Consider the following 12,267-nt stretch of genomic DNA (forward strand, 5'->3'; position numbering starts at 1 on the left):
CAATCAGCCCAGGGGCCTCCCTCTCTCCCCCTTCGGCCCCGCCCGCAGCCGAGGTGGGTAGCAACAGTTGCCCCGGTGAGGGAACACGGAGGGCGCCATAGCCACGGTAGTCGTGGCGACCAGGAAACCCGGCAACAACAACAACAACCGCCCCGAGCGGACCCCCTCCCCCCCACCGACTAATCGAGACCCTCCAAAAATCCGGCACCGCCGCGGCCGATGACCGGCGGCTCCACCCGGCCCCGGCGCGTCGGACCCTGAAGCGAAGCGGCCTCCGCGGGGCTACGGGACCGGGCCGCGGGGAGGGACAGTTCAGGTGGGTCCTACTCTAATTCCCCCGCCTCACAAAATGGCTGCGGGGGAGGGGGGCCGCGCCCCTGAGAGGAAAGGGGGGGCGAGACAGTCGATTACTCGGAGTCGAGGCTGCTCGCGCCAGAGGAAGGCGCCGCCCTCGCTCGAGTGAGGGCCTGGCCGTTGCCCCGGGATTAAGAAGGGCCCAGGCCCGGTGGGCGGGGCGTACAGCGCTCCCCGGTGATTGGTGGGCGGACGGGCCAATGAGAAGAAGCGGGGCAGCGGGGGCCACCAATGGGGACAGGGGAGGGGGAGGGGTCAAAAATGGGGAGCCCCCTGCCCCCAACACTAGGGTGGGTTTCCAAGGTGGGGCGGGGCTCCCTCCGTGATGTCATAACGCATGCGGCAGTGTCAGGTGCAGTGATGTCATGCTGTGACATCACACGGCCAAGCGGCGAGGTGTCAGGGTGCCAGCCCGAGGCGTTAAAATGCCAGCGCGTCCCGGCCCCGCCAGTGTCGCCCCGGGAGCCCGCTGCCCGGCCCTGCCCCGCTGATGTGTTGTTATGACGTCATGATGAGGCGTTGCCAGGTCAGCGTGCTGCGACGGCGCTTTAAATTGGCACAGTGCGGCATCAAAGTGACATCACCCCCACGCCGTGACGATGCCTTAGGATACAGCCTCGTGTCGGCCCAGCACGGGGAGGCATTAAAAAGTCAAGACGTTATTCCAATGCCACAGGTTTCAAAATGCCCAAGTGTGGCATCAGAACCTCTTTGCACCATGTAGTGGTGGTGATGTACTCAAATACACTATGATGTCAAACTATCAGCATCACATGCACAGACGATGCATTATAATATCATTGTATGATGTCAAACTCGCCCTGGCAAAAGCGGGTCTTGCCTCAGAGCAGCGTTGGGCCACAAGATGTGATGATATGTTGAAAACTTCATGTCTTAACCCGATGGCCGTCGTGTGGAGTCAAAAGGTGACGGGCGGTGACAGTGTCTTCGAAATGTCATCACAAGGCAGCACGCTGATGTCTCAAAACACCATCACGCTGTGGGTGACACGTCAGTATTGTGTCAAAATGGCATCAAAGCTGCCGCTGCTCATGCTTGTGCAAAATGTCATTGTGACAGTGTGTCAAAGTATCATTGTGTTGTCACACTGTGGCACTGGGAGATGACAACATAGCATCAAAATACCACAGAGCAGACACAGCACAATCACATTTCCCAGGTCTTGGAAACAATTTCCAGACCCATGAATGTCCTCAGTAAATTGAATCCTGTCAACAAAATTGGAGCAATTCAGGAAAATTAGGGATGGGGACCATTCGTCAGGGAAATTACCTTCTCCCTGGCTCTAAATTACCCATTCCCTGGCTTTAAATGTTCAGTAGGGGGTGGATTTGCACCTTCTATATATTTCCCTGTGGTTCGCATTACTGTTTCATAACTTTATTATGATGCTGCGTTTATCTTGGTCTGTGGCTGTGGGTCCTTTGTGTGACTTTCCCCTTGATCTCCTGCTGGGCATTTCACAAATAAATTGCAAGGGGATAGGCAAAACGGGGAGGAATGAGATGTTGTTATACATAGAGAGGAGGCTTGGGGGGAGTAGCTACTAGGAGTTGTATGGACGTTGCTCAGTTTAGGTTGAGTGAGAAGGAAGAGGAGGCTCTTATGTTGCAAAAGTCGGGATACAGGATATAACCTTGCGAGGTGCTGAGCAAGCCAGAGGGAGTTGAGCATCTTACAGGATCACGCCCTCTAATCAGGGATCTTGGTTGTAAATTTGTCATTCCAAAAGCCTGGAGAGTTTTAATTCGTTCCTGTCGTCGATGCCCTTTTGTATCAGTCTGGCCCCAGCCAGCGTTAAGCAAATCACATGTTCTGTGAAGAGCTTCCATCACTTTGTCTCATGTGTGTGGAGGGGAGGGTGCTGTTCACAGGATCTAACTGGAGAACAAAGTGCGTGAGAAAAAGAGACAAGCTAGGCAGAATAGTCTGTTGCTTTGATCCTTGGTGAGACAAATCTGTCGTTTAAAGGGCCAGTGGAGCTGGTGTGAGTGGACACTTTGTGTCATTAAACACTAAAATTAACACAAATAAAGGGACACGCTCAGGTTAAAGAGCATATGTTTTTAAAGGTGTTCCTGCCTTTCTTTGAAAGGAAGAGTAGTTTTGTGATTAAAGTACTGGACTGGGAGTTAGGAGTTCTGGATTCCATTTCTAGCTATATGAGAGGCTTCCTCTTTGACTTCAGGTAAACCATATTAACCTCTCTGTGCCTCAGTTTCCCTCTCTGTAAGATGAACATAATGATACCCACCTCCCAAAAGCATTAAGAAATTTAATTCATAAATGTTTGCAATAGACAGTGTTAGAGAAGTACAGAATAGTAGTAATTATCATTATCTGTGTTACTCCTGACACCTTCAGTTTATAAAATGAAAAGATTTTACAAATCAGATTCACTTCTCACTATTTATGCTGGGTCCAAGGCTGAATTTGGTCAGTTTCACTTTTATTTCCTCACCAATTTCACCTTCAGGTTCTCAAGCAGTAGCTCAGTACTGCACAGTTGGCAGCCACTGGGGTCTTTGCTGTTGTGGTCCCCCCTTTGTGCAGCGGACATGGGTCTTCTCGAGCATCTTTGTGTGCTTACAGACCCACATAAAGCACTTCCAGACTGAGTCCTACACATTGTGAAATATGACATTTAATCACAAGACTCAGGCTGTTAACCTGAGGTTCCTGGCCAAATTCCAACTCAGGTGATTCCATTTTGCTTCTGCAGTTTCAGCTGGATATGGGCTTCTTCTTCGCTCCCTGTCCTAAACTGTATGCTTGCTGTGTACTGTTAAACAGCTGCCACATTCCCCCCCAGAGATGGCTGCATTTTAGTGATAATGCCAATGTGTAACATGCTCCCTGGGGTTCTTTAGAAGGAAAAGGCTCTACAGGAACATGAGATCGTTATTGTTATTTGAGCTCATTGTGTAAGAGTTTTTAACCTTCAAACCTTGGTGAATTTCATGCTGATGAAAGGTGTTGGATTGAGATGGCTCTGCAGAACAATGACAAGGCAAGCTTCCCCTGGGCATGTACCCCTCCTCCAGCCTTGGAGGGACCCACTCTGGGGTAAGAGGCAAGTATGGCCCATTCAACCATTAGCCAAGACAGTCAGCTAGATCCCACTGTAAATCCTAACATGCTGGGGGAACTCGTTCACAGCACCGTTGTCCCCAGATACTATAGCAGCCTGGTTCACGCTTGCAGGGTAGATGAGAATGTTTAGATAAATTAGAAGTATTCAAGTCATCAGGGCCTGATGAAATTCATCTTAGGGTGCTTAAGGAACTAGCTGAAGCAATCTCGGAACCATTAGCAATTATATTCGATAACTCCTGGAGGACGGGGGAGGTCCCAGAGGAGTGGAGAAGGGCAAACATAATACCTGTCTTTAAAAAGGACAAAGAGGACCTGGGGAATTATAGACCAGTCAGCCTAACTTCGATGCTTGGGAAGATAGTGGAACAAATTATTTAATAATCAGTTTGTAAGCACCTAGAGGACAATAGGGTTAGAGGTAATAGTCAGCATGTATTTGTCAAGAACAAATCATGCCAAACCAACCTAATTTCCTTCTGTGGTAGCGTTACTGGGCTAGCGGATGCAGTAGACATGATACATCTGGATTTTAGTGTGGCTTCTGACACAGTCCCACATGACAGTCTCATAAGCAAACTGGAGAAATGTGATCTAGATGAAATTAGCATAACGTGGGTGCATAGCTGGTTGACAAACTGTACTCAACGAGTAGTTATCAATGGTTTGTTGTCAAACGGGTATGAAGTATCTAGTGGGACCAGGCACAGGTCTGTCTGGAGTCCGGTACTATTCAATATTTTCACTAATGACCTGGGTAATGGAGTGGTGTGTATACTTATCAAATTTGCAGATGACACCAAGATGGGAGAGATTGCAAGCACTTGGGAGGACAGGATTAGAATTCAAAATGACCTTGACAAATTAGAGAATTGGTCTGAAATCAACAAGATGAAATTCAGTAAAGACAAGTGCAAAGTACTGCACTTAGGAAGGAAAAATCAAATGCGGAATAAATGGCTAGGTGGCAATAGAGCTGAAAACGGTCTGGGGGTTATAGTGGATCACAAGTTGAAATATGAGTCAACAATGTGATGCAGTTGCAAAAAAGGTTAATATATAATATATATTCTTAATATAATATAATTCTGGGGTGTATTAACACAAGTGCCATATATAAGACACGAGGTAGTTGTCCCACTCTGCCCGTCACTGGTGAGGTCTCAGCTGAAGTTCTGTGTCCAATTCTGGGAGTCGCACTTTAAGAAAGATTTGGACAAACTGGAGAGAGTCCACAGGAGAGCAACAAAAATGATGGAAGGTTTAGAAAATCTGACCTATCAGGACAAAATAAAAAACTGGACATGTTTAGTCTTGGAAAGGTCGACGGAGGGGGAGACCTGATAGCAGTTTCAGATATGTTCAGGGTTGTTATAAAGAGAATGGTGAGCAATTGTTCTCCATGGCCACTGAAGGTAGGACTAGAAGGAATTGGCTTCATTTGCAGCACAGGAGGTTTAGGATAGATGTTAGGAAAAGCTTTCTAACTATACGGATAGCAAAGGACAGGAACAGGCTTCCAAGGCAGGTGGTGGAATCCCCATCATTGGAGGTTTTTAGGAACAGGTTAGACAGTCAGGGATACTCTAGGGGGCTGGATTTAATGTCTTTCTTGAGATCCCTGCCAGCCCATTTGTGTGATTCTATGAGATTAAACCATGATGTGCAGCACAATTCAGGATCATTGCTTAAACACACTCCAATCCTGCTACCGTGCAAAAGCCACCTGTCCTGTGCTGTTACCCCAACCCAGTAGGAACTAGAATGTGGACAAGCCCCTAAGGTGGTCACTAGGAATTGGCCCGTGACCACTTCCCAACTCATTTTACATGGGTCACTAAAGTAACTCTAGGTGCTGGCAACTTTTGGTCACTACCAAATTACCAAAGTAGACTAGGGTGACCAGATGTCCCGATTTTATAGGGACAGACCCAATTTTTGGGTCTTTTTCTTATATAGGCTCTTATTACCCCCCACCCCCTGCCCTGATTTTTCACACTTGCTATCTGGTCACCCTAATGTAGACTGGGACCAGCAGCCGAGAGGTGACCCCTGAACCAGCCAGTTCCCCCAACACCTTGCCACTGGATTGGAATGTCTCTCTCTCATTCCAAGTGGTCACTGAGTCTCCCAGCTGTCTGCCGTTTGCATTCAGCATCTTGCGTAGAGGAAGCTTCCATAGCATATTGTTAGACTACAAAAAGCACCATCCAAAGATCGTAGCAGCCTCTGTTGGTGAAGACCTGTGAGATGTAGCCTCTGATTGGGGCATTCAGTAGCCCTGAGTGTTCCTTTGCTCTGGGGGAGGAGGGAGGAGGACAGGTTAATGCAATCCGGAGGCCCTTTCAGAAGGTTTTATGTGCCTGATTTGAGAGATTGGCCCTCTTGCTCTGCAGCATTAGAAGAATCAGCAAGTGGCTGGAGCCAGGAACTTGCCCCAGGCCTGGGCCTCAGAAGGGGCCTTGCACCCATGTGGAAATGCAGGCTCTTCAACATCTCGGAGAATCAGGCCCCGTATTTGTTTGCTGTGATTCATTCTGGGGGTGGGGAATGGATCTAAAAACAGACAGGTTATTTCCAAGCTTGGCATGTTCCTAAAGGAGTGACCAAGGGCACAGGAACCTTTGGAATGTGGATTGTGCCTTCTGCCTTAAGCTGAGCACAGCGGCTTTGCACATGCTGTGGCCTCCCTGCCTGCCAGAAAGCGATCCTGGTCCTGGCTCTCGCAGTGCTGTTGGCATGTGGGAAATGCCTGGCTAACCGCATGTGCCCATGGCTGCAAATGACCCATAGGGGACACTTAGGGCATGTCTTCACTACCCGCCGGATCGGCGGGTAGCAATCGATCTATTGGGGATCGACTTATCGCGTCTTCACTAGACGCGATAAAATCGATCCCCGATGGCTCTGCCGTCGACTCCAGAAATCCACCGCGGCAGGAGGCGGAAGCGGAGTCGACGGCGGCGCGGCAGCTGTCAACTCGCCGCCGTCCTCACAGCCAGGTAAGTCGACGTAAAATATGCAACTTCAGCTACGCTATTCACGTAGCTGAAGTTGCGTATCTTAGGTCGACCCCCCCCCCCCCCCCCCCCGTAGTGTAGACCTAGCCTTAGTAATGTCAGAAAAAAGAGGTCTTTTCATTGGGTGAGAAGCTCTTCACATCGTCAGTGAGATTTGCAGATATTAACCAGGTAAACCCACAGGAGGTTACTATCCTTATCCCCATTTTACATATTGGGAAACTGAGGCACGGGGGATGGCTTGCTCAAGGTCACAGAAATGGGCATAGAATCCAGATGTCTTGACTCTTAGCTCACACATACCTCTCAGAGCAGGGAATAGAACCAGCTCAAAGGTCTGCTTTAAGAACTAGAACTCCTCCTTCCAGAGGCTCTAGGCCAGGTGTAGGCAACCTATGGCACACGTGCCGAAGGCGGCATGCGAGCTGATTTTCAGTGGCACTCACACTGCCCGGGTCCTGGCCACCGGTCCGGGGGGCTCTGCATTTTAATTTAATTTTAAATGACGTTTCTTAAACATTTTAAAAATCTAATTTACTTTACATACAACAATAGTTTAGTTATATATTATAGACGTATAGAAAGAAACCTTCTAAAACATTAAAATGTATGACTGGCACGCAAAACCTTAAATCAGAGTGAATAAATGAAGACTCGGCACAGCACTTCTGAAAGGTTGCTGACCCCTGCTCTAGGCAGTAGTTCTCTCCTACCTGATGCTTAGACCTCTAAGCCAGTGGTTCTCAACCAGGAGTCCGGGGGCCCCTGGGGGGCCGCGAGCAGGTTTCAGGGGGTCCACCAAGCAGGGCCAGCATTAGACTTGCTGGGGCCCAGGGTAGAAAGCCAAAGCCCCACCACATGGGGCTGAAGCCCGGGGCCCTGAGCCCTGTCACCCGGGGCTAAAGCTGAAGCCTGAGCAATGTAGCTTTGCGGGGGCCCCTGCAGCATGGGGTCCCAGACAACTGCCCTGCTTGCTACTCCCTAACGCCGGCCCTGGCCATGTCTCCCAGCTGTGATTGTGGCAGCAGTCTGAATCACCAGCAGCTTTAGAGGTAGGGGTGTGTGTGTGTGTATCTACTCACACCCTTCCTTGGGGACCTGGTGGTGAGAGACAAAGGATCAGCCCTGCCCCTGGCATGCCCAATGAGTCCGATGGTCCAGAACCCTCACACCCAAAGGTTGGTGGTAGATAACAATGAAAAGCTGAGGGGTCACTGATGGAAACCCAGCCCCTGCTACATGCGGGCTTGGCCTATTGTAGGGCCTGGGCCCTATCATGAATATTTATTCAGATGCCCAGCCTTCCATGTCCAGATCCAGCTTCCCCCCCCGTCAGAATATTAGGGTGCCCTTATCCTGTAGGTTAAGATAGTAATGTTTTTTAGCTCATTATCATAGACATCGCCTATTGCTAAAGCAAGTTCGTGGTTAAACATCTGCCAACGATTCTACCCTAAAATACCCACGCCCAGGCTCAGCTCCGTGTTCCTTCATTATGAACCAGCTCCCTCTCTTGAGCAAGCTGTTCCCAGTTCCCCAAAATCTAGGGTAACTGTCAGGCCATTTTATCAGTGCTAAGGGTCATGGGCCTGCTTTACTTATGCTAACCTGCTTGAACCAGTGTCTTACAGCATATGGGCCTGTAGATTCCTTGCATTAACTGCTGAGCAAAATAAAAGGCTCTGGTGGCTCTGTGGGCTCTGAGAGCCAGTGAGGTGGAAGGGACAGGGAGAGCTGGGAGGCATGGTGCTGGGAAGCACACCAAGGGCAAACAGGCAGCCCCAGAATGGCTCTGGGGTGGGAGCTTTGGCAGATCAGAGTGACAAATGAAAACTGTTGTCGGAAAGCTTCAGGGCAGACTCTAGGCAGTCATGACTCCTCTAACTCCGGAGTCTGTGAGAAGCAACTGATGGCCTTGACTGCTGCTTACAGCACATGATTCTTATTACGTCCCCCTCGGAGACCCTGGCGTAGGAGCACACACACCAGAAATGCTGCTGTCTGAGCGTCTGTCCTTATCTTTAGCAGTGCGGGAAATGGATTGGTCTATGCAAAGCTGAGTGGAGTTTCTTCATGCCCTTCTTCAAAGCACTTCCCCTCTGAGGATCTCAACTCACTTTACAAATATTAATCAATCCTCAGTGTTATCTCTGTTTTACAGATGGGGAAACTGAGGCACCAAGTTGCAAAGTGACTCAGCTGAGCTCTTCCAGTGAGTCACTGATGGATTGGAGAGTGGGACCCAGGAGCTCTGACTTCCAGGCTCCTGCTCTAACCGTTAGAGCACACTAAAGCTGGCAGTCGGGTGGTGAGGTTCTACGAGGCTAGAAGGCACTGTGGTCTAGTGGGTAGAGTAAGGGATCAGGTGAAAAGAAATCTGGATCTGCCACTGACTCATTTGTGTGTGCTTGGGAAGAGTCACTTCCTCACTCTGTGCCTCAGTTTACCCACTTCACTAGCATCTCCCAGAGGCTGTGAGATGCCTACTTAACAAATGCTTGTAAATTGCTTTGAGCTCCTCAGTCCAAGGCTCGGGAGTGTCAAGGGATTATTGTAGACTGGACTCTACCGCCATGGGCTCTCTTGTAACATGAACATGCTCAGTAACAGTAAGTGTGGTGTGTGTCAGGTGTACGAGTGAGCGCTCTCCTTCTCTAATATATCTGAGGCCTGGCACCCTTCTGATGATCCAACCTGCTTCAGACCTTCAGATTTCTAATAATATTTGACTTTTGCATAGCACTTTTCACTGCAAAGCTTCTCGTAAACCCTTCAACATATACCACCAGTGAAATGCAGTCACTTCTGGGGCGTAGAGGGGCAATCAGTAGGTGCACAACAGCAAAAAGAAGGGAAATTTTGGCCATGAATGAGAGAGAAAGCCCTGCCTTACTCTTTTGAAAAGTGTCCTGGGATGTTTCCATATCCGAAGGAGCTGATGGGACCTTGTTTTATTTCAATTTTATCCATGAATCTCCAACACAGTGAACTGCACAGGACAGCCTCAGAAAGGGTGAGCTGGTGATGCTGTCAGAACCTCCAGCAGGCCTGGAGACGAAATTCTGCTCCGTTGATGTGAATCTGTGTATTTACATCAGTGTCACTGATTTGCAGAATCTGGTCAAGCGGGTTTCACGTCTGAGTGCAAAGCTCTCCTTTCCCAGGTGCTGGACCAAATCCAGCCCTGGTGTAAGAGGAGAGTTGCCCCGGGGTTGAAGTTGATCCCTCAAGCTGAAGCTTGATTGTTTGTTATGTGGAAATGAATGCAGTTTCCAAAATCCCCGTTTCATTTGGAGATGCAGGCACTCAGCACCTCTGGAAACCGGCCCCAAGACATCTCAAGTTGGGCACCCACAATCCAAGGCCACTACCAAAAATGCCAGCTTAAGGGCCTGCTTCTCCTCTCCCTCATGCCCATTGGCTTTGGTGGAGTTACTGCGGATTTCCCTCAGTGGAAGCGAGCGCTGATCTTTAATTTCAGTACAGTTAAAAAGAGTATGTTGTAGTGGTGGGGATCTGGGAAAGATAATTGACGCAGCTTCGTAAATTGCATCCAGTCATAATGTGGGGATTGGTTCTGAACAAGTTTCTCCAGAACCGTTACTTTTCCAGGCCTGTTTCTGCAGAGAAAGATGAATGCTGCTACTGCTTTTTCCTGCTGTAATTGACTGTAATTAGTTATTAACCATGGGGTGTAATTAAGTTATTGCTTAACGAATAGAACAGCAGGGAGCTGTTTCTGTCCCCGGATCGCTTTACAATTGATTAATTGTTTTTTTTTCTTTCTTTTTTTTATTTTGTTTTTTCCTCTTTTTTTTCTCAACAAAAGGAAGCAAAAAAAAAAAAGCCTTATTTATTATCATTTTCCCCACTGTTGGCATGGCAACACAGGCGTACGTTACGGAATTACAGGCAGCTCAGCAACAGTCACAACAGCAACAGGCGCAGCAACAGCCGGCGGCGACGGCGACAACGGCGGCACCGGCAGCAGCCCAGCAACAGTATGTAGCGGAATTGCAAAGCACGCAGCAACAACCAGCCACTCAGAAACAGTATGTCTCGGAAATCCAGGCCCCACAGCCGCAGGCTCAGGCCACGGGCCAACAAACTCCAACACCAGCCCCGCAGCAGTATATCATAGTCACGGTGTCCGGTAAGTCTGGGAGGAGTGTGGTGGGGGAAAGCCTCATGACTTCTCACCTGTTATGGTTGCTCCTTCAGCCTGAGTGGTTAGTTAGTGCCAGGGGCCTTTCAGAATTGTTTAGGCTGAGGAATCGATTATACGAGCCAGGTATATTCTTGGTGTTATCTTGTTTATTTCCAAAAAATGTCTACGGAGTGCTGTTTCTCTGACCATAGAAACAAACAGCAGCAGGCAATTTCCTTCCTCAGAAATCCCCATGCCTGCGCCTCCAGCGAGCTCTGTGCCCAAGAAGCTTAGACACTCTGCTTCACCTCAAGGTCACACTCACACTCCTGGCTGTTTTTTCCAACACACACAGGCAGCAACCAACATCCTAGCCCCTGTGTTTGCAACCAGGGAAACCCCTCAGCCCATACAACTTAGCTCTGACCTACCATGTGGCCTAGCGCCTTGGGCGGTAGCTTCCATGTTTGCAGCTGTCTCTGCTACCTAAAGGGTCTTGATTGTTTCTTCTGTTGGGCCTAAAACTATGCTTGCCACAAACATAAGTTTTAGCGAGGTCTGGGATTGTCTTTAGATACAAGATTCACTGCTAGTCCCTTTCAGCAGAACATGATGTAGATTTATTCCAGTCTTGCTCCCTCAGGAGACCATTGACTTCAGCGAGAACAGGATCTGTCTATGGACACAGCCTCTGGGTACATGTATATAATTGAAACAAATAGCAATCACCTCTGCCTTCAATAGATGGGCATGAGCTCCTTCTTATCTGTTTTAGGTCCTTCTATGACCTGGATCACCACAGTATCTGAGCGCCTCACAATCTTTGTTGTATTTACCCTCAGCCCCCCCCAGGCAGCAGGGAAATATTTTTATCCCCATTTTACAGATGGATAACTGAGACTAAGTGAGCTGGCGAAGGTCACACAGGGAGTTTGTGGGCATAGCAGAGAATTGAATTGGGTCTCCCAAATCCCACTCCAGTGCCTGAACTACTGGAACCATCCTTCCCCTCTCTGCCTGATCTTCCCTGTCCAACTGGCCTCTTGCCATCCTCTGGATCAGCACCAGTAGTACGGTTCTGCAGGGACTCTCTGCCCCCAGGGACAGCTGTGCAGCCCCATTGCCTTTGTAACCCCCTCGGAATTGAATCAGCAATTCTCTCGATGAGGCACAGGCCACAAGAGACTCTACCTTGCTCTCCCAGAGCTCTCTTGGCCCCGCAGGACTAATCAGAGTGAGAACCAGCCAAATCTGACTGTTGCCACTACAGTCAGCAGGTAAAGCCTGCCAAGACGAAGGTCTGAGAGGTAAGAAGGAGCAATAATCGCTTCAGAATAGAACACGCGCTTTAAAATAAATCCAAGCTGTGGAAAAGGCTCAGGTAAACAGAAGCACCTTTATCCAGTGATCTGGAGAGCTGACTCTCCACTGAGAACTAACAGCAAGAGATGGACTTATTCCAATGCCCTGCTGCTATTGAGAATGTCTATGCGAGGCTCCTCCTTTATCTTCTCTCAGCAACTCTAGATACAAATGGACTCGCTTTTCAAGTAAAAAGATAAGAATTTAATGCCACCAGACCCGCAAGCTCCCCCTGAGATTGGGGAGTCAAGCCAGGTTCTTTCCGGCTTA

At 49.0% G+C, this 12,267-nt stretch overlaps 1 protein-coding gene across 1 annotated transcript in view; it reads left to right on the forward strand.

Moving 5' to 3' along the window:
• The first annotated feature begins 300 nt into the window (after nt 1–300).
• The window catches only part of RFX1 (regulatory factor X1), a 47,169-nt gene continuing 35,202 nt past the window's right edge, over nt 301–12,267 (forward strand). Inside the window, exons 1-2 of the mRNA XM_065419259.1 lie at nt 301–316; nt 10,318–10,641. Coding sequence (XP_065275331.1) covers nt 10,368–10,641 — 274 coding nt within the window. The 5' untranslated portion in view covers nt 301–316; nt 10,318–10,367. The remainder of the gene's footprint in view (nt 317–10,317; nt 10,642–12,267) is intronic.

This window comes from Emys orbicularis, chromosome 19 (assembly GCF_028017835.1).
Source record: "Emys orbicularis isolate rEmyOrb1 chromosome 19, rEmyOrb1.hap1, whole genome shotgun sequence".
NCBI classification, from domain to species: domain Eukaryota; kingdom Metazoa; phylum Chordata; order Testudines; family Emydidae; genus Emys; species Emys orbicularis.